Source organism: Bidens hawaiensis, unplaced genomic scaffold (assembly GCF_021521415.1).
Source record: "Bidens hawaiensis isolate Kalapana, Puna unplaced genomic scaffold, B.hawaiensis_p1.1 tig00014352_1, whole genome shotgun sequence".
NCBI classification, from domain to species: domain Eukaryota; kingdom Viridiplantae; phylum Streptophyta; class Magnoliopsida; order Asterales; family Asteraceae; genus Bidens; species Bidens hawaiensis.
In genome coordinates, this window is record NW_027492240.1 from 362,647 (window position 1) to 386,634 (window position 23,988).

Genomic DNA, 23,988 nt, shown 5'->3' on the forward strand with positions numbered 1-23,988 from the left:
CGCAATTAATGCGGTGAATTTAATGCGGAGGAGAGAGAAATCGAAGGTGCAATGAAACTATGACACGTGGCAAAAATCAGGCTGGCAACAGCCGTTGACAGGACGTGTGCCAGTAATTTCGCGGCCACGCGCCCGAAAAATCGTGCCCACGCGCCGGGAAAAGCGTCTGGAATGACCATGTTCTGTCACGTCACCATAACTTCCTGCACGTCCTGACACAGTCAGAAGAAACCGTCGCACGACGTTTCAGAGGTTTGGACTGTTCTGGTCTTTTCACCAACTCTTCGAATTTCAAAATTCAAAATTCGAAAATATTAAAAAGTAAGCGGGAAAATACCCCTTACCCCTTGGCAAACAAGTAACCGTTAGACGGATGCGGGTACAGTGTAAAGGCAAAACCCTTCACATACCTAGCACCCGCAGGGAATTGAAGCCAAGTAAACCTTGGCGAACAAGTAACCGTTAGACGGATGCGGGTACAGTGTAAAGGCAAAACCCTTCACATACCTAGCACCCGCAGGGAATTGAAGCCAAGTAAACCTTGGCGAACAAGTAACCGTTAGACGGATGCGGGTACAGTGTAAAGGCAAAACCCTTCACATACCTAGCACCCGCAGGGAATTGAAGCCAAATATTCCTCGGCAACCAACTATAAGACAGGTGCGGGTACAGTGTAAAGGCAAAACCCTTCACATACCTAGCACCTGCAGGGAATTGACGCTAGGAATACCTTGGAAGTAAAGTAACCGTAAGACGAGCGTAGGTACAGTGTCAAGGCAAAACCCTTCACATACCTAGCGCTCCGCTGGGAATTGAAACCAAGAAGGATCTTCTGGGCAATGCTTGCGGAAACAGAAATAACATCCCCGCATAGCGGGAACGTCGAGAACTACGTTGTTTGAAACTCCAGGATGGAATTGGTGGTCTTAACATAATTGATCACTATGTTCAAAACTACCAAAACCTCATGGAAAATCCATACAACTGGGACTCAATGCTCCTGACTTGCGAGGAGGTTACAGACCTACCCGCATCATACCCAAAGACCAAGCAGGAAACTCGGGCATTTCTGCAAGTGACAAGGACTTCCGCGGAAAGAATCCCCATGGAAAACCTTACAAAACCCTTTTCAAAACCCTTTGCTTAAGTCCAAAAGTTCACCTCACTTTATTAAACACGCATGAGAAGAACATTGGACTGGGGGGACTTGAAGAGGTAGGTCCCAGCAGAGCCCAGTTGGACCCGCAAGACTCACCTTAAACAGGGACGTCTGCGCAGAGACCAACTGGATCCGTAGGACCAACCATGCTCAGAGACGTGACGTCCTTACGCGCAGTATGCAAGCTGGTCCCGCAGGAAATGCCTCCCATGGTGAAGGACTCCGCCTGTTCCCGCAGCCTCGGATACAAGCCATGAGGGAAGGCCACCCGCGCAGCATGGCTACACGCACTAGGTACTTAGCTCTCGATCATTCAGTGTCACCTGAAGGAATGAGCAAAGCCGGGAGCAATCCCGCACAGAGGCGGGAGGGGGAATACTCCCGCCCAAATAAGCCAGTCTGTATACTGAAGGACCTTTTACTGTACCTGACGAGGTATGGGCGAAAGATCTGATCAGGGATACGACAGCTCACTGATACAGTATGGCGAGCAGCATGCTCCTGTACTGAATCACTAATTAAGCCGCTGCCTACTCACCAACTACTGTCATACCACGTGCGTAGCCGGCAGTTGGTGGAAAGGGAATAGTATACAGCAGGCCTGGTCACTATCAGCCGCTGCCTACCCACCAACTACCAGCAGGGCACGTGCGTAGGCTACTGTTGATGAACAGGAACACTGTTGCAGCCGGCCATACCTCCTTGGAAACCTACCTTCGGCTATAAATACCCCAAATGGTATGACCATCTCATCACAACATATCTTACTACATTATTATTGTATTATACCTGATATCTGCTCTAGCAATCTCTTAATATACTTTCATATTTAAAGAGCAATCTAGTCTGATTCTCACGCCGGAGGGTGGTCACAAGGAGGAACCCCCCCTTCTCAGTGACAAGCTCACGGTGTCTGTTTTGCAGGTTATCAGAAGAACCATCTTCTAAGGGTCTAACCCCTCGTGGGAAACAGCTATCCAACCCCCAGGTTACCAGTAGTCTTCCCGGGGTCGGTTAGTGTTTCTTCACAGTAGATGGCGATAGCCACGCCACGTCGTCCGCCATCTCCGCTCTAGGTATACTCCAATCTCTCTTATCCGAATTCTATCTTCTCATGATCTGGCAAATTTATTACTTTCTTATTATAACTTTTTTTTTTTTTTTTTCTTCTCAATCATCAATTTTATATAATTTACTATAAAACGATTACAATAAAGTGGCAGGCAAACGGGCAACAAGCTGCGCCGCAACCCCCTTTTGAACAGCAAAGCCAATCCTGCTAAAAACGAAGCTTTGAGACCTAGAAGCTGAAGAGGTTCCGTGTACGACGCGCTGAACTCTCTTTTTTTTTTTTTCTTCTCAATCATCAATTTTATTATAATTGAATTTTACTTTGTGATTATATTAGTTTTTTTTAAGCATTGAATTTCAAGCTTATGGCTGAAACCTTTTGTCAATTCGTTGACTGGGCCACGATGCATCGACGATTTTCCGGGATTTTAAACCTGATTCCGGGTCCATTTGCTTGCTAACGGCTATGATGATTATCTATGTGAGCCGACGATATTGAGCGTATGTCATTGCCAGGTTCCGATGCGAACCCTTGGTTGGGGAGCGTCGTGGTGGCTGTTTTCGATATATTTATAATCTGTTCTTGAACAGTTTAACCCCTCATTTGTTGTTTGTTGGGCTGTCATGCTTTCTCCTAAAACTTTTTTAGATGCGACTTCAAGTCGGTTTTTTTAAAAGGCGATGATGATAATGGATCTGAGCCTATGATATTATCGTATCGGTTCATTACCAAATAGCCGACCAGTTTCTGTTAAGTTGGTTATCGGTTTTCAAAGGCATGTCAATTAATTTTGTTTAGTTAAATGTTAACCCAATTATTGAATAAAACACAATATGGCTTCTCTATATATGCGTTTTGCTTATGGTTTCTTCCTTTTCAGGTCTTCACATCTCCACATTAGGATGCTTGGAAATCATTATATGTTGCATGTTCATCTAGATCACTCCAATATCTCATGTGTTCTGTTTGGTTTAGCTGTAACCAGAAAATTTGGTTTTGTAAATGTGTGCAATCGAATTTGAAGTATAAAAAATGAGGTTAATTTTGCTAACCTATGTTTCCTTTATATAATTAATTCAACCTAATACCAGCTGCCGCCTATCATTTACTAGCCCCTGCAACACGAGGTCATAATACTTGTTTTGTTTTAACTATGATAAATAAAACAATTATGTGAGTACGTAACCATTTACGTTTTCCTTTTTGAAAGAATACGGTAGAAATAATGTTAACCTCTTTCATTCCAATAATCAATTATTATAAATAGGTACAGACTATTTTTCGTTTTGATATAACCTTAATTACAACATCTTTTATGCATAGAGAACGATCTCATTCCTTAAATGCCTATCATTCCTATTACTCTTTCAATCTTCTACTATACGAACTTGTACAATGTATTGCACTTGCACACTCTTAGTATATTTATATTAAACGCGACATGTACGTATATTCTATGCAGTCTATGTTGATAATCAGTCCCTTGGTAAAATACAGGTCATAATATTGATATTAATCGATATATCACCGATATTTCCGATAACAATGTTTTAAGTCTTAATTCTCAATTTTTAATGTTTAATGTTAGTATAGAAGTCATGATAAGTTCCTACTTGCTATAACTATTAGTGATTTGCGAGTTGTAAAATGTTAATTTGTTAATGGTAGCAAAGTATATTAATTGTTTAAATTGCCACATATATAAATTCGCATGATATTAAAACTACCGACATCCGATATTTTTCCGCATTAACTACATAACGTATATTTCTCTTCCTCTGTTCGGTTTATTTCAATTTTATTTCCTTATTATTTTAAACCCGGGGGATGAGAACAACAGATATGGATACTGATTCGGTACCAAATCGATACCATGTTTTGAGTTTTCTGTATTGGTACTTGTATTTCCTGAATTTTGTATGAAACTGGTACCATACTTGTACCGAACCAAACATTTCATCACCGGTACCAAATATTTTTAAATTTTAGAACAAGTACCGTTCCAAGCTCATCCTATTAAATGCGACATGACGACATCTACACACATTCCTCGGTCCGGTTCAGTTAATTACGATTTTATTTCCCCATTCTTTTAACTTGTGTCACGAAACACGTGCCGAAAATTCTTGTTGTCACTCAATTCCGTAACAACCAAATAATAATAAAACAAACCTCTTTCATTCAAGCGCGTGCACCACCTCTCTTTCCCCACGCGCTGCTCATATTCTTCTTCATTTCCGTTCAATACCAAAACCGTTATAGCGTAAAGTCGTTACGTTTCTTCACCAATTCAACTGCATTCATTCATCCATTTCCAAATCCACACCGTGTAATTCATCTCATTCGTAATCGTAAGCCTTCCGTACGATTTTCCGGCTGATTGAACCGTTCGGAATCGGAGAAACGCGATGTCGGAACGTAAAACGACGACGTCTAGGTCACGGAGCACCGGCGTATCGCATACGGTTGTGGAGAGTGGTGGCTCGTCGTCAGGCGTGACGCAAATCGGACGTGTTCAGCCGCAAGCGCCACGTCATCGCACCGTGTTTTGTAACGATCAGGAGTCTAACTATTTAGCCAAATATCTGGTGTGTTTATGTATATTATTATATTATTAATAAATATTTACTGAATTCTAGAGTTTATGTTATACTATTGCTTGATATTTACTGAAATTTATAGTTTATGTTATCATGTTATAATATTAGCGCTTGGATAATGACTAATGATGTGACCTTAAGCTAGTTCTTAACATGAAGCTTATGATGTTCGATTAATTGATATTAGTCATTAGATATTATTATAACTGTTTATATTGCTTGATATTTACTGAACTCTATAGTTTATGTTATCATGTTATAATATTAGCGCTTGAATTGTGATATATGAACATGAAGCTAATGAAATAGAAGCTTATGATTCTCGATAAACTGATATTATAATTTATATCTGTTTATATTGCTTGCTTGTGATTGTGAGTGTGTGACATATTTTCTAGTAGATATTCGATGCATTGTTATACTAGTTAGCCTAATATCAGGTGTGTTTACAGTTTATTTTACGTACTGAACATATGTTTATGTGCTCAGTCTCAGTTGTGAAATTATTATGAATAACTGAGTTATACAGTTTAGGTTATCATGTTGTTATGGAATTGGCACTTGAGTTATGAATTATGAATAGGATTCGTCTCTAATACGTGACCTTGACCTAGCTCTTAGCATGAAACTAATAAAATGTGGCGTCTAAAGTATAAGCTGATATTATAAGTGTTTATATTGCTTGTTTATATACATTATGTACTAAATAACGAATGTTTATGTGCTCAGTTGTGCTATTGATTTTAAATAGCTGATTTATATAGTTTACGTTATCGTGTTGTTATAGAATATATAGAATTGGCGCTTGAATTTGAATTTATGTACATGGTTCGTCTTCGATACGTGACCTTAATCTAGTTCTTAACATGCAGCTAATGATATGTGGTATTTACAGTATAAGCTGATGTTATAAGTGTTTGTTTAGCTTGTTTATTTGATGCATTGTTACAAATGTTTATGTGCTCAATTGTGCAATTAATCAGAAATAACCGATTCTACAGTTTATGTTATAATTATAATGTTGTTATAGAATATATAGAATGGGCGCTTGAATTATGATTTATGTACAGGATTCGTCTCCGATACGTGACCTTAAACTAGCTCTTAATATGAAGCTAATCAAATAGAAGCTTATGATGTTCGATAAACCTATATTATAATTTATAACTGTTTATATTGCTTGCTTATGACTGTGAGTGTGTGACATATTTTCTAGTAGATATTTGATGCATTTTTATACTGTTAGCCAAATATCTACAGTTTTTATTACATAATGAACATATGTTTATATGCTCAGCTGAATTATACAGTTTAGGTTATGATGTTGTTGTAGAATTGACACTTAAATTGCGATTTATGTGCAGGATTTATCTCCGATATGTGACCTTAGCCTAGTTAAGCTTATAATCATTGATAAGATGATATTATAAGTGTTTATATTGCTTGTTTATATACATTATGTACTAATTAACACATGTTTATGTGCTCAATTGTGCAATTGATCTGAAATAACTGAATTCTACAGTTTCTATTATCATGTTATAGCATTCACGCTTGAGTTATGATTTATGAACATGATTTATCTCCGATACGTGACCTTAAGCTAGTTCTTTTAACATGAAGCTAATGAAATGTGTCATTTACAGTATAAACTGACATTATAAGTATTTATATTGATTGTCACATATTTTGTAGCGATATTTGATGCATTGTTATACTAGTTAGCCAAATATCTGTTGTGTTTAAAGTTTATATTACGTACTGACTACTGAACATACTTTTATGTGCTCAGATCATGTTAAGCTAGTAATTAACATGAAGCTAATGAAATGTGTCATATTACAGTATAAGCTGACATAGTGATATTATAAGTGCTTATATTGCTTTATATTGCTTTACGTAATATTTGAAAGCTGTACAGTGATGGTTTTTTTGTTTGGTGTGATCAGGGAAATTCGGTATCAACAACGAAGTACAACCTTTTTACCTTTTTGCCAAAGGGGCTTTATGAACAGGTAAATCACACGATAGTAACCGTTTTCAGCACTCTTTTCTTAATGATTTAATGCCATCTGCATTTTTGCTGCAAGCTGGTAATGTCTAAAACCCGACCCCTCATCCTATCCAATATCCATATTCATTTTGTTTATGCAAATGTGTAACAATATACAACATGTTTCGGAGGATAAAAAAGCTTGGTGTTGGTTGAAATTGTCAACTGAGAGACAACTTTTTAACATTCAAAATGATATGATTTGTTTATTTTCATTTTTTGTGTAAATAACTAATTTTATTGTGATACAAATTCAAAGGTGAAAGCTCACACTTAAAGTGGGATGCCTTGAGTAACATTTAGTTTGGCTTACGAAGGTGATATTAGTTATGTTCAAAATAGTACTTTGTCAACCTTTAACTTACTATTTAGAATTTGATAAAACTACACATATGAAGAGCATTAAGGTTCATTCATGTTCACTTTATGTCTTTATGATAATCTGATATCATTGAAGCTAATTGATCATCCAATTATCTCAACCTTGTATCTTGGATACAGGATACTGACATATTATTCTTGTTTTTGACTTGACAGTTCAGGCGGGTGGCTAACCTTTACTTTCTTACCATCTCGTGCTTATCGTTTACTCCTGTCAGGTTTGATTTCTCAAGATTAAGATACCCTTTTGTATTATTCAAATATAATATATTTGATGATTAAACGAGGAATACAAACTTTCTTTTGCAACTATCATTTAATGTCCATTAGAAAAATATGACATCGTGACTAAACAACTAATGTGCTATTTTGTGGTATATGATTTTATATAATCTGGATTATGAGTATGGCATCATTATATACATACATACTGCATATATATAGATTTCAAAGATATCAGCTGAATTGATTTTATGAGAAAATCAATCTCCCCGAGATTTTAAGCACCAAACTAGATCATCAAAAAATACATATATTATAATTAATATTGATTGTACAGTTTGTACTCCTAGATTAGTGTCAGGAATAGCTGTAAAGGGTTGTATACAAAATAATTACTTAAAAGATTTCATAGTTTGGCTCTACCTTGTATAAATCTCTTGTAAATTATTCAATGGACACTTCTTTTTCCCAACGATTCTTTAAGTTTGTCATGCATGTATGCATGTGTGTGTGTGTTTATATATGCATGTAAAATGATGTTATTATTGACTCTTGACATAGTTCTTTTCTTGTGCAGCCCTGTTAGTCCAATTACAAATGTAGTCCCACTAAGTATTGTGCTTTTCGTCTCTCTTGTCAAGGAGGCATTTGAAGATTGGGTAAGCATTATTTTACTTTTTTACATTTGCTGCTATAGAATGTGTTTTATCGACTTTAGTTAATCTATATTAATAACAGAAACGCCTTCAAAATGATATGACGATAAATAATTCTCCTGTTGACTTGCTACAAAACCAAAGGTGGGAATCTGTACCCTGGAAAACACTGCAGGTTGGGGATATTATTAGAGTAAGTACCATGCAAATCCTTTTTCATTTTTATGATTATCTTAAACCATTAAGAGTGAACTCTATGCCTCTATGGTTTGGATATCTCATTCTGACTTCATTTTAGGAAAATATTCACTGTTCAAAATTCTGTGACTTTATGTGCATCTTTGAATACTATAAAATTTTCTGCACAACTCATGATCTACTAACAAATATGACTATATGACATATTACAAAACATCAAATAACTTATTACTAGATTAATATTGAGTTCATTGAAGTCATGCAATTCTTGATGTTCATCTGGTTGTAGGTGAAGCAAGATGGATTCTTTCCAGCAGATCTCGTATTCCTTGCAACTACAAACCCGGATGGTGTTTGCTACACTGAGGTTTGTTTTACTTAAAAGTTTGGCCTAATGCATCCTGTAAAAACTAAAAAGAAATCCCAGTTCATCTTTATTCGATTTATATTATTGTTTTGCATTTTTTGTTCTGCTTTATGGTTTACAGACTGCAAACCTGGATGGTGAAACAAATCTTAAAATCAGGAAAGCTTTGGAGAAGACGTGCGACTATATAACCCCTGAGAGAGCCTCAGAATTTAAAGGTTAAATTGTAAAGGATGATAAAGTATTATTTACAATACAGTAAATAAGTAGAAGTTTACATCCTAATTTTTTTTTATACATTTTTAGGAGAAATACAGTGTGAACAACCAAATAATTCACTTTATACCTTCACTGGTAATTTGATAACTCAAAACCAAACGTTACCTCTTGGTCCAAATCAGATTCTCTTACGAGTAAGATATGATACTTCCCTTTTGATTATTATATCTTGTTTTAACATTTGATCACTAGTACTGATGTACATGCTTTTCAGGGATGCAATCTACGTAATACAAACTATATCGTTGGGGCAGTAGTGTTTACAGGACATGAAACTAAGGTATTTTGTACCAACAATATTGTACATGAAGTTATTCTTTTTACAATTACACGTATTGAATACAGGTAATGATGAATGCCATGAATGTCCCTTCAAAAAGGAGTACACTTGAGAAGAAACTCGACAAAGTAATAGCTACTCTTTTTGGCGTGCTTCTTTTATTGTGTCTCATTGGGGCTATAGGCAGGTACAAGATCATCATGCTCATAATTGCATATATCCATTTGTCATATGATAATTTTGAAACTTTTACAGTGCCGTATTTGTGAATGAGAGGTATTACTACTTACAGCTTGGGGATAATGAGGAGTCTGAACAGTTTAATCCAGGAAACAGACCTTTGGTATCTTTTCACTTGCAAATTTCTCTTTTCTTTTTGCCATTAATGTTACTGATTATCTTCGTTTGTTTTCAGGTCTTTGTTCTAAGCATCTTTACACTGATTACTCTGTATTCACCAATTATTCCAATTTCTCTTTATGTTTCTATTGAGGTAGGTTAATGAGTTTTTCAAGTTAGTTAATCTTTCAGTTGAACTAATTCTTGTTAAGGTTTTCGTCTTTTAGATGATCAAGTTTATTCAGTCAGCTCAGTTCATTAATAATGACTTGCGTATGTACCATTCTGAAACTAACACTCCTGCATTGGCACGGACATCAAATCTAAATGAAGAACTTGGGCAGGTACTTTTTACATTCTAAAGTATACCAAAAAAATACCGTGGGACTGATTCATGAGATGGTTTTGTGTGGTAGGTGGAGTACATATTTTCTGATAAAACGGGCACTTTAACCAGAAACTTAATGGAGTTCTTTAAATGCTCTATCGGTGGAGAGACATATGGAACTGGTGTTACTGAAATAGAATTAGGAGTAGCAAACATGGAGGAGGTACATCAATTTCCTAACTTGGATTCTTTGTAAAAAAGTCATGAAAAAATTAAGGTTTGTTTTGTAAAAAAAGTCTCAGGTACAGAAACCGTCATCCAAATCACGCGATAAGGGTTTCAATTTTGATGATGTTAGGCTTATGTTTGGTGCTTGGCGGAATGAACCTAATGCCGACATGTGCAAGGTAAATTACGTTCATAAGCAAGTTTAGTTTATAATATTTAATTTGGAAAAATTTCCATTCATTAAGATCATTTTTCTTGCTTATATTAGGAATTTTTCAGATGCCTTGCTATATGTCATACTGTACTCCCTGAAGGTGAAGAGACACCAGATAAAATTAAATATCAAGCTGCATCACCTGATGAGGCTGCTTTAGTTACTGCAGCAAAGAACTTCGGCTTCTTTTTCTATAGGTACTTATAAAAATGGGTGCATATTTTTTTGTTCATTAATGTATAATTTGCTGATATAATGTATAAATTCAACTATATCAGACGTACGCCTACAATGGTATATGTCCGTGAATCACATGCTGAGAAAATGGGGAAAGTTCAAGATGTTACGTATGAAATCCTTAATGTCCTTGAATTTAACAGGTATATGTACTATTGTGGCAACTTTTTATACTTTAAATTTTGATTCTGTGTACTAATAATAATATTTTTTTTTGGTGGTCTTTTATAGTACTAGAAAACGACAGTCTGTTGTATGTCGTTACAATGATGGAAGACTTGTATTGTACTGCAAAGTAAGATGTAATCCGGCCATAACTATTTCTGCAGCTTGAACACTAAACTGACACTAATGCAGATTAACTGTTGATTCCAGGGGGCTGATACTGTAATTTATGAAAGGTTAGGTGCTGGGAATGATGAAATAAAGAAAATTACTAGGGTTCATATGGAACAATATGGAGAATCAGGATTGAGAACTCTTTGTTTGGCTTATAAAGATTTAAGTCCTGACTTTTATGAAGGCTGGAATGATAAATTCATTCAGGCAAAATCTAGTTTACGAGACCGTGAGAAGAAATTAGATGAGGTAATTAGTTTTAATAAATGAATGGATGGATCAATTTGGGCTGTGTTTTCTTTCAATCGGGTTAAAAGCATTCGACTACAATCCATTATTTCACATGTTAAACTCGTGACAGGTGGCAGAACTAATCGAAACAGATCTAAATTTGATTGGATGTACGGCTATAGAAGATAAGCTTCAAGAAGGCGTACCAGCCTGCATTGAAACTCTTTCTAAAGCTGGATTAAAGATATGGGTGCTTACAGGAGACAAACTGGAAACAGCAATAAATATAGCTTACGGTATGTTATTTTCAATATACCTTATGATTTTATATACATTACAAAAATCTTATTAGTGTATGTATTTTCAAATTGTCCTGTAGCTTGCAAGTTGATCAATAATGACATGAAGCAGTTTATCATAAGTTCAGAAACTCAGGAGATCAGGGAAGTTGAAAGCCGAGTAAGCAGTCTTTCTTACCTATAATACCAAAGTTTTATTATGTTGACTATCGAGCTGAAGTCAAACTTTTCATTTAGGATGACCAAGTGGAGATAGCTCAGTTTATAAAAGAGACGGTTAAAACCGAGTTACAGAAGTGCCAAAAAGAAGCACAAGCTATCCTTAACAGCTCATCGGGCCAAAAGTTGGCTTTTCTTATAGACGGGAAATGCTTGATGTATGCATTAGACCCGAGTTTGAGGTCCATGTTGCTTAGTTTTTGCTTGAATTGTAGCTCGGTTGTTTGCTGTCGTGTTTCTCCTTTACAAAAGGCACAGGTAATAATATTATAATAATCCTCTTCCGGTTTTTATTTTTATTCCTTAATATGTTTATTAAATTTGATATTTTTAGGTGACAAGATTGGTGAGAAAAGGGGCAAACAAGATAACACTAAGTATCGGAGATGGTGCAAATGATGTTGGAATGATTCAAGCAGCAAATATTGGTGTTGGGATAAGCGGTTTGGAAGGAATGCAGGCTGTGATGGCAAGTGATTTTGCAATTGCTCAGTTTCGGTTTTTAACAGATTTACTCCTTGTGCACGGAAGATGGTCTTATCTTAGATTATGCAAGGTTTATTACTCATAACCCTTACTTTGAAAATAAACTGTTTTGTCATGTCTATTTGTTTGCTTATGAAGATTTTTCCATGTAGGTTGTTTCATACTTCTTTTACAAGAATCTTACATTCACGTTGACTCAATTTTGGTATACTTTTCGAACGGGTTACTCGGGTCAAAGATTCTATGATGATTGGTGCCAGTCTCTATACAATGTCATTTTCACTGCCTTGCCAGTTGTCATCGTTGGACTGCTCGACAAGGTAACCGTTTTAATACTGAAAACTTCAAATACAATGATTATAGATACAACACTATTATATTAAAATTAATAGCTTAAATTGTCAAATACAAGTAGAATTTTGGTATTTTAAATTTGCTACAAATGTGTAGGTTTGACCAAAATTGTCAAAATGTATGCTTTGACCATATTTGCAGGATGTAAGTGTGGCGCTCTCAAAAAAATACCCTCAATTATACAAAGAGGGAGCAAATAATACTTTCTTCAATTGGAAAATTGTTGGTACTTTGGCATTGCTTTCACTTTACCAATCGATAGTCGTGTACAATTTTGCGGTTGCTTCTAGCACATCAGGTTTAACCTCATCAGGACGAATGTTGGGCCACTGGGATGTTAGCACAATGGCATTCACATGTCTTGTGATTATAGTCAATTTGCGTCTTCTGATGTGTTGTAGCACAGTAACAAGGTGGCACATTCTTAGCATTGGTGGCAGTGTGCTATTATGGTTCGTGTTCATCTTTATATATGCTATCGTTTTTGTAAATAAGGTATGTCCCTTTTCAATTTTTTTAGTTTCTGGTATATTTTTTTTAACAATATTTGTTACGTCTTAATCTGTCTGTATTTTATGTTTTTAATTTCAGGGGACGTTTTTTAGCATTTATGTGCTAATGAGTACCATCTACTTCTATCTGATGATCATTCTTGTTCCCATTTGTGCACTCTTATTGGATTTCATATACCAAGGGTAAGCTCGCCTTTTCTATAACTGAAAATTGGGCGGGTCGGGCAGCGGGGCAGGCTAGTAATAATGAGTCAAACGAGCCAAAATGCGTTGACCGGGTAACATATATTCTTTCTTCATTCTAATATGCTTTTCACCACTTTTGGCTCGTTTTCATGTTTGACCTTCATCAATAAGCATTGTTGTAGGCCTGTAAACAAACCGAACGAACACGAACAAGGGCATGTTTGTGTCCGTTCATTTAACTTCAAACGAACACGAACACTTAATCGAACAAATATATTGCGTAACTTGCGTTCATGTTCGTTTATTTAAAAAATGAACATTTTCGTGTTCGTTTATGTTCGTTTGTTTAAAATCTAAACGAACAGTTCACGAACATAAACGAACAGAGATAAATGAACATGTATCATATATGAACAAATGTAAATGAACATAAACAAACTTCCCGCTGAACGGTTCACGAACAGTTCACCGAATGTTCGGTTCGTTTACAGGCCTAAGCATTAGTTGGGTTGACCCGTCAACATTTTTGTTTCCTCCATTTTCATATGTTTTTGCCGCCTTTTGACCCATTTGAGCCGTTTTCATGTTTGACCTTCATCAATAAGCATTAGTGGGTCGGGCAGGTCAGTAGTAATGGGTCAAACGGGCCAAGCCGGGCTGACCCGCCAGCATTTGTTTTTATCCATTTCACTTTTTAATGACTTTTGAGTTTTGACCCGTATGACCTGTTTTTATCTAATTCTTTTTATATGCATTCAGTTTTCAGAGATGGTTATTCCCGAACGATTATCAGATCGTTCAGGAAGTCCACAGGCACGAATCAGACGCAGTTGGTGTAGGATTACTTGACATAGGCACGCAGTTAAGCCCGGAAGACGAAGTAAGGTACGCATTTGCTATGCTCCCGAAAGAAAACTCAAAGCACACGGGTTTTGCATTTGACTCACCGGGATACGAGTCCTTTTTCGCTACACAACAAGGAGTGGTTGCACCCCACAAGGCTTGGGATGTTGTTAGAAGAGCTAGCATGAAACCGAAAGACAAGAAACCTCAAAATAGCCGACAGTAGTAACTCGCACACAAACACAAAATACATACATGTAGTTTTAAGAAAACCAGTTTTCGTCTTTGAGGAGTTTAATTCTATCTTTTGACCCATGATTTTGTTAGTGATTTCGTATCGTTTCGATTCAACCGTTTTAAGTATTTGAATTTGCTGCATTATCACATGAAGAGATATATTTTGATTCATAAATGACCATAAGTAGCTTATGACTTTTATGAACAACATATTATCAGCATTTATGGTGTATTCAACTTTGAATTGCTATCATTATCAAATTAGGTTTAAGAGTTTGAAATATTTAATACTCATCTTTCATATTTATCATAATATAAGCTTACAATAGTCCAAGTGAAAGTATTGCTATAGGTTGGCTATATCTAACAAATAAAATAAACACCATGTTCAATATTGTACAAAAGCTTACATGTCAGTCATATGATGTCAAATCAAGTTTGCATACTAGAGCCTTCGATATGATGAAAAATGGTTATATTTATATATGACATATGTCTTTGCTAGTGGTCAAATAAGTAATTTATTTGTCACTCAAAAACATCAATTGAGTTGTATGATTTGCCACTCATATGACTCATATGGGCTTTTTCCTCGACATATTTATACTGCGTGTGACAGTGATACGTCTGTAGTGTTAGAATCACACGTTAGTAGTGTTTGTTTAGCTCTTGCAATTTATAATTCACCTTAATCACTATGTTTAGCCTTTTTTATGTGTAGTGGGAATTATGTTCAAATGGTTTGAGTTATTCAATGGCTTAGAACCAAGTGGTTCTAGCCGAAAGCCCGGTTATCTCAAGAGCTTCACAAGGTATTCAAAATTTAATACAAAAACAAACTCTATTCAATCACCCAAAATAGACTCGAAAATCAAATTTATATCGTGAAAAATAGAATAACAAAAAGCAAATGAATTGAGTTATACAAATCAAACAACCAACCAATTCAACTAATCACCACTGTTTCCATCTTTTATAATTTATGTATCTCAAAATACACTCACTTAAGTAGGAAACTAAGTTATAAAATTCATAATCCAAAAAAAGAAAAAAAAACATCAATATCGCTGTTCTTCGTCTAGCTCTGGTGATCAGGATTTTCTTAGAAAGACCTTGAGTTAATGAGTCAAACTAATAATGAATGCTTAAAATTCCGTCTCTCTCTCATTCTATCAAGGCTCAAACTCGGGTATTGGTGATTACCAGAGCAAATCAAAACGCGACTTTAAAATAAACAATAAAATCTCCATCACTATGCTACGCCGGCAAGGCGCACGTTACCAACTTACAAAAACAATTGCCATGTGGCGACACTACACAATAATAATAATAATAATAATAATAATAATAATCTTGACCGGAAATAATCGGTGAGAGACTTGTGATTGAGTTTCAGTTTCATTTCTCTTTTTCATTTCATTTCTTCTTCACGCACCTCTATATACAAACACATAATATTATATACATACACACACATATATCATACACACACACAATAACTAATTCCGTTATCTTTCACAAAACTCTTTGTTTCCGTGAACAATGATGACGTCACATCACATAATCAAACCCTAGCTCTTTATTTTCCATTAAATTCATTACAAATTCAGTTTTATAATCCGATCTATTATCGCCGGAGTTTTATAATAATATTACGAATTTGTAATATTTTGATTTTTGAATGATGATGACGTCACATCACATAATCAAACCCTAGCTCTTTAATTCGGTTTCAATTCAGTAATTTAATAGTTTTTTTATTATTAATCCGATCCACGAGTTTTGTGATATGTTTTGAATGATGACGTCATACCAAACCCTAGCTCTACGTTTCGGTTAGTCGGAGATTTGACTGGAGCTTCGCGGAGACGAATTTGTGATAATTTGATTTTTGAATGATGATGACGTCATATTAAATAATCAAACACTAGCTAGTGTTTATTTGTTTTGGTTGAATTTGTTGTTATTGGAGATTTGTCGGAAATGGCGACGGATATAGATAAGTGGATAGAGCAGTTGATGGAGTGTAAGGCGTTGAGTGAAGCGGAGGTGAAGGCGCTTTGTGATCAGGCGAGGGGGATACTTGTGGAGGAGTCTAATGTTCAGCCGGTGAAGTGTCCGGTGACGGTTTGTGGGGATATTCATGGCCAGTTTTATGATCTTATTGAGCTGTTTCGGATTGGTGGAAGTACTCCGGATACGGATTATCTGTTTATGGGAGATTATGTTGGTGAGTTGGTTGCTTATTGTGAAATTTTGTAATTGTGAAATGTTCATATGTTTGTTAATTGTTTAATTGAATATGCATGCAAATTGTGGATATTGATGGAATTTTAAGGTATAAACTTAAATTGGACTTTGAATGAGTTATTAATAGGCTCGGGAGCCAGCTTGAGCTCGATAAGTCAAGCTTGGTTTTAGGCTTGAGCTTGGTTAAGTGCAGCTTGATTCGAGCTTTTAGATAGCTTAGGGGTGTAAACGAGCCGAGCCTGAGCTTGACTAGGCTTGAGCTCGGCTCGTTTTGACTTATGAGAGCTCGAGCTTGGCTCGTTTTGAGCTCTTTTGAGCTCTTTTTCTAAAGCTTGGCTGGTGAGTCGTTTTTTCAAGCTCGAGCTCAACTTATTTATTGTTTAATTCAATTTTAATTATTTTATGTATTTTTCGTATGCATGTTAATTGTTCGATTGAATATGTGGTTGGTGTTGAAAGTATGGATATATGTATGCACATTGTAAATAGTGATGGAACCTTGAAGGCGCTAACTAAATTGGAAGTTAGAGCTGCAAATGAGTTGTTAGTTTAATAATACTTGAATAGGCTAGCAAGTGAGCTCGAGCTCAATAAGTGTAGCTCGGGCTCGGTTAAGCGTGGCTCGATTCGAGCTTTTAGCGAGCATAGGGATGTAAACGAGCCGAGCCAAGCTTGACTAGGCTAGAGCCCTGCTCATATTGATTTATGAGAGCTCGAGCTCTTTTCTCTAAAGCTCAAGCTCGGCTCGTTTCAAGCTCTTTTTCTAAAGCTCGAGATCGGCTCATTTAGAGGTCTTTTTCCAAGCTCGAGCTCAACTTGTTTGTAATTTAATAATTAATTTATTTACAATTTTGATTATTTTTTATATGATTGTTAATTAGTCAAGTGAGTTTATGGTTGGTGCTGAAAATTTGGATATATGTATGCAAATTGTAAATATTGATGGAATTTTGAAGGTGTAAACTAAATTGGAAGTTGGAACTCCAAATGAGTTGTTAATATCTTTGAAGATTGCCATGTCACCTGCTTGTAGCTCTCACTTTACTCAAATTAAGGATGTGATTGATTACTTTAAGTATATTTGACCACTTATAAGCACTTTTGAATTAGAAGTAGAAATCTAGGTGATAGAAGAAGATTTCAGCAGTATCATCAGTTAGGAATGATTACTTGTGAAAATCAGTAATTTGATTTCTTTTCTGGATGGTGATCCTGGACTTGCATTGGTAATTGTTTATTCATTTTTCAGTAGTTAACTGGTATTTAATGCATACGTGACACATCAAATTGCCTCATTTCTTTCTGTAAAGTGTGAATGGTTGAATTGTTTGTGTAGTATTGTTCTAATGATCTAACCGTTATTGTTACTACAGATCGCGGGTATTATTCAGTGGAGACCGTCTCACTCTTAGTGGCTCTTAAAGTTCGCTATAGAGACAGACTTACAATTCTTAGGGGAAATCATGAGAGCAGACAAATTACTCAAGTGTAAGACCTTTTGTCCATTAGAGTTACATAGATTTAGTTTGATATCGCCAATAGAGCATGATACATTGGCCTAAATGATAGACCTGAAGATATGACTATGACTGACGCCACTTGGCATCCATCCATGATATTTAGAAGAGGACCGACCTCACAGTATCATGGATGAATGGAAGTTGGCATTACACATTTAGGCCTATATATTATTTCGTTTCCTACTTAACCATAGTTTTGAAAGCTGTTTTGACATTGATGTAGAGAAAGAAAACGTAAAGTGAAAATTAGATAATCCATCACTTGTGATAGAACGTTTCCATTACCATATTGATTTTACTTTTCTATATGTTTCAAAAAATTGCCAACCAAGAAAATTTAGGAATTTGCACTAGTTTTGTTGTATGTGGAACAGTGGATATGACTCTTATATTTTGTGAAGGAAGTCCGACAGTTGTAAAAATAGTATAGCGGTACATAATAAGTGCCAAACGACCGCACTAATTGCTTTCCGAGTTTCTGATATGGTTGGAATAGTAGTTGTGAGATGACGTGTGTGTCTATGTCTATGAGTTTTTGCATAATTAGAGAAGTGTACGTTTTGTTAGTGTCAAACGACCGCACAAATTGCTGATATGGAATCCCATTCTAATCCTTAGTTAGAATTAGAATGGGATTCCAACTCAGCACCTTTTGAACCTTTTGAGTGAGATTTTGAGAAGAGTTGCTCTTTGGAGAGCACAGTACGATGAAAGTTGTAAGCTGTGTTCGGGGGGAGTTATTGTCTATCGTTGGCCTCTATGAATCAGTCGGGGGACCTGAGAGGCGGTGGTTTACCCCGCGGCGGATGTCAGCGGTTCGAGTCCGCTTATCTCCAACTCGTGAACTTAGCCGATACAAGGCTATATGATAGCACCCAATTTTTCCGATTCAGCGGTTCGATCTATGATTTATCATTCATGGACGTTGATAAGATCCATCCATTTAGCAGCACCTTAGGATGGCATAGCCTTAAAATGAAGGGCGAGGTTCAAACGAGGAAAGGCTTACGGTGGATACCTAGGCACCCAGAGACGAGGAAGGGCATAGTAAGCGACGAAATGCTTCGGAGAGTTGAAAATAAGCATAGATCCGGAGATTCTCGAATAGGTTAACCTTTCAAACTGCTGCTGAATCCATGGGCAGGCAAGAGACAACCTGGCGAACTGAAACATCTTAGTAGCTAGAGGAAAAGAAAGCAAAAGCGATTCCCGTAGTAGTGGCGAGCGAAATGGGAGCAGCCTAAACCGTGAAAACGGGGTTGTGGGAGAGCAATACAAGCGTCGTGCTGCTAGGCGAAGCAGTAGAATGCTGCACCCTAGATGGCGAAAGTTCAGTAGCCGAAAGCATCACTAGCTTACGCTCTGACCCGAGTAGCATGGGGCACGTGGAATCCCGTGTGAATCAGCAAGGACCACCTTGCAAGGCTAAATACTCCTGGGTGACCGATAGCGAAGTAGTACCGTGAGGGAAGGGTGAAAAGAACCCCCATTGGGGAGTGAAATAGAACATGAAACCGTAAGCTCCCAAGCAGTGGGAGGAGCCCGGGGCACTGACCGCGTTTCTGGTTCACCCCAACATTCCCCACTTGTCCGACTGTTGCTGAGCAGTTTTTGGATATCAAACGGACCTTCCCAGCAGGTAATTTTAATGTGGCCGATTTCCCTTCTTTTGCAATCAGTTTCGCTACAGCACCCGCTGCTCTAGCTAATTGTCCACCCTTTCCAAGTGTGATTTCTATGTTATGTATGGCCTTTCCGATATGGTTGGAATAGTAGTTGTGAGATGACGTGTGTGTCTATGTCTACGAGTTTTTGCATAATAAGAAAAGTGTACGTTTTGTTAGTGTCAAACGACCGCACTAATTGCTTTTCGATATGGTTGGAATAATAGTTGTGAGAGTGAGATGACGTGTTTGTGTGTGTGTCTGCGACTTTTTGCATAATAAATGAGTAAGAAAGGTGTACGGTTTTATTATATAACGTCACGGAACCTGGAATAAACAAAAGAAGGCCGCCTTTTAGTCTAGAGTTGACTTGATACTCATTTTTTATGTTTTTTTTTGAGGATTCACGTGTTTATACCTCTTTTCTCATTTTCTTTTTATCGACAACTTTCTATCTTTAATTCAGGTACGGTTTCTATGATGAATGTTTGAGAAAGTACGGCAATGCAAACGTTTGGAAGTATTTCACTGATTTTTTTGATTACCTTCCTCTTACAGCACTTATTGAGAGTCAGGTTAGATCCATGCATAAATCACAAATCAATGCCATACACACATAATATTGTAATTAACCATTGGAAAATTGGTTTTTATTGGTCCCAACTATTGCCTTTTGGTCATTGCCGGTCCCAACTAACGAATTGGTCATTGATGGTTCCAACTTTTAATGTATTTGTTCCTAACGGTCCGAGGCTAACAGAATCCTAACGCCGTTAGTTTCAGGTCGCCGGAAAAACGTTTTTGGCCGGGAAAGTCAATTTTTTTCCCGAAAAACACCACCTGAACACCGCCACCACCACCACCACCAATTGGCTCACCGCCAACCAACCACCATCACTTAAGCACAAACAACTGATTCCGACGATGGTTCTAGGGTTCCAGCGACCTCAATAATTGGGGCTTTTACTAGAAAAAGGTTCCTAAATACAAAGTTACCATGATATTTAGGACAAAATTGTTGAGTTTTCGGGAAAAAATTGTGTTTTCCGGCCAAAAACGTTTTTCCGGTGACCTGAAACTAACGACGTTAGAATTCTGTTAGTCGCGGACCGTTATGAACAAATACGTTAAAAGTTGGGACCGTCAATAGCCAATTCGTTAATTGGGACCGGTGTGACCAAAAGACGATACTTGGGACCAATAAAAACCAAATTTCCTTAACCATTTGATATGTCATAGATCTTTTGCTTGCATGGAGGACTTTCACCTTCTTTGGACACACTAGACAATATTCGTTCCTTGGACCGCATTCAGGAGGTACTTGAATATATACATTTTGTTAAAATTATAATATAACTATTTTAGTAAGGTGATTTAAGAGTAGAGTTTGAATGCATTAAAATACACTTCGGATGACTTCCAACCTCAATACTGCACAAAGTGCTATCTGATTTAGCAACGGTTTTGGTCCGTGATTTTGTAGGTCCCACATGAAGGACCTATGTGTGACCTGTTATGGTCCGACCCAGATGACAGGTGCGGGTGGGGAATTTCCCCTCGTGGGGCCGGCTATACGTTTGGCCAAGATATTGCAAGCCAGTTCAACCACACTAACGGGCTCACGCTCATCTCAAGGGCTCACCAACTTGTCATGGAAGGTTTCAATTGGTGTCAGGTTTGTGATCCTCTATTATAATGATAATAATTTTTTTTTAAATCATTCTGTAATCAAACTTAATATATATCTATAATCACTTTCCATATTGTATCGTTCGCATTATGTGACTACCTTTTTTGTTAAATGTAGCACATATGTGGATTAGGTAAAGGATCAACATGTTCAGGTTGGAACCTTTAATAGGTTGTCTAAACGGGCTGGGTTGTGATTGGATTCATTGACCCGCAAACTACTTTTAACTGCATTGGTTATCAAATCAATACAGGCTTAGGTTGAAACTAGGGGTGTAAACGAGCCTAGCCCGAGCTTCATTTGGCTTGAGTTCGAGTTTGGATCAAGCTCGAGTTCGGCTTGTTTCGAGCTCTGTTTCTAAAGCTCGATCTCGGGCTGTTTCAAGCTCTATTTCTAAAGCTTGAGCTCGGCTCGTCTCGAGCTGTATTTTTAAAGCTCTAGCTCATTCATCTGTATATGTAAAGTTCAAGCTCGTTTCGGCTCGTCTCGAGCTGTATTTTTAAAGCCCTAGCTCATTTCATTTGTATTTCTAATTTCTAAAGCTCAAGCTCGTTTCATTTTGAGCTCAGCTTAGGCTCGACTCATTTATTATTTATTACTTAGTTTATATAATTTTATCTGTTTTTTATATTTATTTTAATTATAGTGTTTGGATATAACATAATATATATTATTTACTTATTTTAATTATAGTGTTTAGATATAACATAATATATATTATTTACTTATTTTTGCATAATTTCCTACACAGTAATAATCATTACATATTAAATGAAAATCGTATAAATAATAGTATACACGTGAAGGCTCGCAAACTAGCTTGATCTCGATATGTGAAGCTCGGGCTCCTTTATTAAACAAGCTTGTTTTTAACTTTTTCGACTCAAGCTCAATTAAGTTCTGTTTGATTTGAGTTTTAGCGAGCTGGTCTCAAGTACCTCACGAGCGGCTTGGCTCGTTTGCACCCCTAATTGAAGAGGCTAGTTTTTTAGTAGGGCCAAAACTGCACAGACTGTATTGGATTACTTGGCACACTTTTTTCTCCATTTTTTTAATATAAGTAATGCAATAATTATGACTTTAAAAACAGCTGTATGTACAAAGTTCAACCTTTTCAGCTGCCTTTTATTTTTGACCTATATAGAAATAATTTTAATCCACATTTATCCATTAATAGCTAAATGAGTTGATAAATTATCAGGATAAGAACGTGGTGACGGTATTTAGCGCTCCGAACTACTGTTATCGGTGTGGAAATATGGCTGCGATTCTAGAAGTCGGTGAAAACATGGAGCAAAACTTTCTTCAATTCGACCCGGCGCCGAAGCAGATCGAGGCGGATGCCACCCGCAAGACCCCAGATTATTTTCTATAAATATAATAAATACATAATTAAATTAATTGGTGGGATTTGAAATTTGTAACTCTCTTCACTGGTGATAGCAGGGAGGGTGCTATAAGAGGTTTTTTTTTGTTTGCTTGTTTTTTTTCATGTTTTGGTACTTTGTATATGTTGTTCTTTGGAGGAAAATGCAGGCAGTAATAATGTGTTACTTTTATATATGAAGTCATTATTCTTTTTTTATTTGTTTTAAATTTTTTGGCTTTTTTGAATGTTTTTTGTGGTTTATATGATAAAGTGAAAGCTTTCTTTTCCTTGGTATCTGGCTTTTTTTGTTGGCAAATTGTAAAAGGTTTCAATCTCATGTCAAAATATAATTGCTTTGGGGGGTTTTTGATTGATTAAATGTCACATGTAACTAGGATTTATTTTACCTTTTTATGATTTTAATTTGATTTGATTTATACACTATATATTCATTATTTCTTTTGAGTATTATTTTTGAAAAGAATAAAATCAGAAATTTAATGCTTCTAAGTAACTAGAAGACAAATTTATAAAAGTTATTAATGTGTGAAGATCATTAAATATCATGTTTATAATGATTTTAATAAAAAAATATAAAGAAGTTCTAAAATAATTAATGCCTTTAAATATCATGTTTTCACATATAAAATTGCCTATAACTAAACTCTTTTTTTAGGATCGCCTATGAGTCATGACTCCTCATATAATCAATTATAGACAAACCTTAAAAACATGTCTAAAAATAACCTGGTAGAAATTGGCACACAACACCAGATTGATACTTGTGTTGCTCTATAAAATTTGTTGTATAAACTTTTAAAATTTTTTATATTAGACCATTTAAAGTAGAAAATTGAATGACTATTCAAAATACGGAAAACTTTGATTCTCAATCTGGTTTGCATATGTACCCATATCTTCATCTTTTCTTTTTTTCGTTGAAACTTCATCTTTTAAGCAAATTACTAACTTTGATCACGTAAATTTTATGAGTTCGGTTTATACAGTGCCATTACAGTTATTCAACTGAATATTCTTAAACACTTACTCTTAATGAATCTACATTTTGTTTTTAGTCCGGTTATGAATTGTTGTAGTCCTAGTATCAAATTAAAAAACCTATCTAAGTATGCCTCTGATTCTTATTTGTAACCAGTGGTATTCAATCCGTGCGTT

The 23,988-nt window shown here is 36.3% G+C and overlaps 2 protein-coding genes across 2 annotated transcripts; both read left to right on the forward strand.

The window, feature by feature from the left end:
* Positions 1-4,566: 4,566 nt before the first annotated feature.
* LOC143546484 (phospholipid-transporting ATPase 3-like) lies at positions 4,567-14,546 on the forward strand. Its single transcript, XM_077038147.1, has 26 exons — positions 4,567-4,819; positions 6,781-6,846; positions 7,422-7,483; positions 8,065-8,146; positions 8,226-8,336; positions 8,631-8,708; positions 8,830-8,926; positions 9,015-9,121; positions 9,202-9,267; positions 9,333-9,454; positions 9,523-9,760; positions 9,834-9,950; positions 10,023-10,157; positions 10,237-10,341; positions 10,431-10,573; positions 10,655-10,756; positions 10,845-10,908; positions 10,989-11,201; positions 11,314-11,479; positions 11,563-11,642; positions 11,720-11,959; positions 12,036-12,257; positions 12,340-12,507; positions 12,683-13,036; positions 13,133-13,236; positions 13,999-14,546. Exons 1-26 carry the CDS (start codon positions 4,640-4,642, stop codon positions 14,306-14,308), a joined length of 3,732 nt encoding a protein of 1,243 aa, XP_076894262.1. The 5' UTR covers positions 4,567-4,639; the 3' UTR covers positions 14,309-14,546.
* Positions 14,547-16,123: 1,577 nt separating this feature from the next.
* On the forward strand, positions 16,124-22,968 carry LOC143546486 (serine/threonine-protein phosphatase PP2A-2 catalytic subunit-like). The gene is made up of 6 exons (XM_077038149.1): positions 16,124-16,549; positions 17,943-18,057; positions 20,220-20,328; positions 20,993-21,070; positions 21,237-21,428; positions 22,645-22,968. Exons 1-6 carry the CDS (start codon positions 16,303-16,305, stop codon positions 22,816-22,818), a joined length of 915 nt encoding a protein of 304 aa, XP_076894264.1. The 5' UTR covers positions 16,124-16,302; the 3' UTR covers positions 22,819-22,968.
* The last annotated feature ends 1,020 nt before the right edge of the window (positions 22,969-23,988 follow it).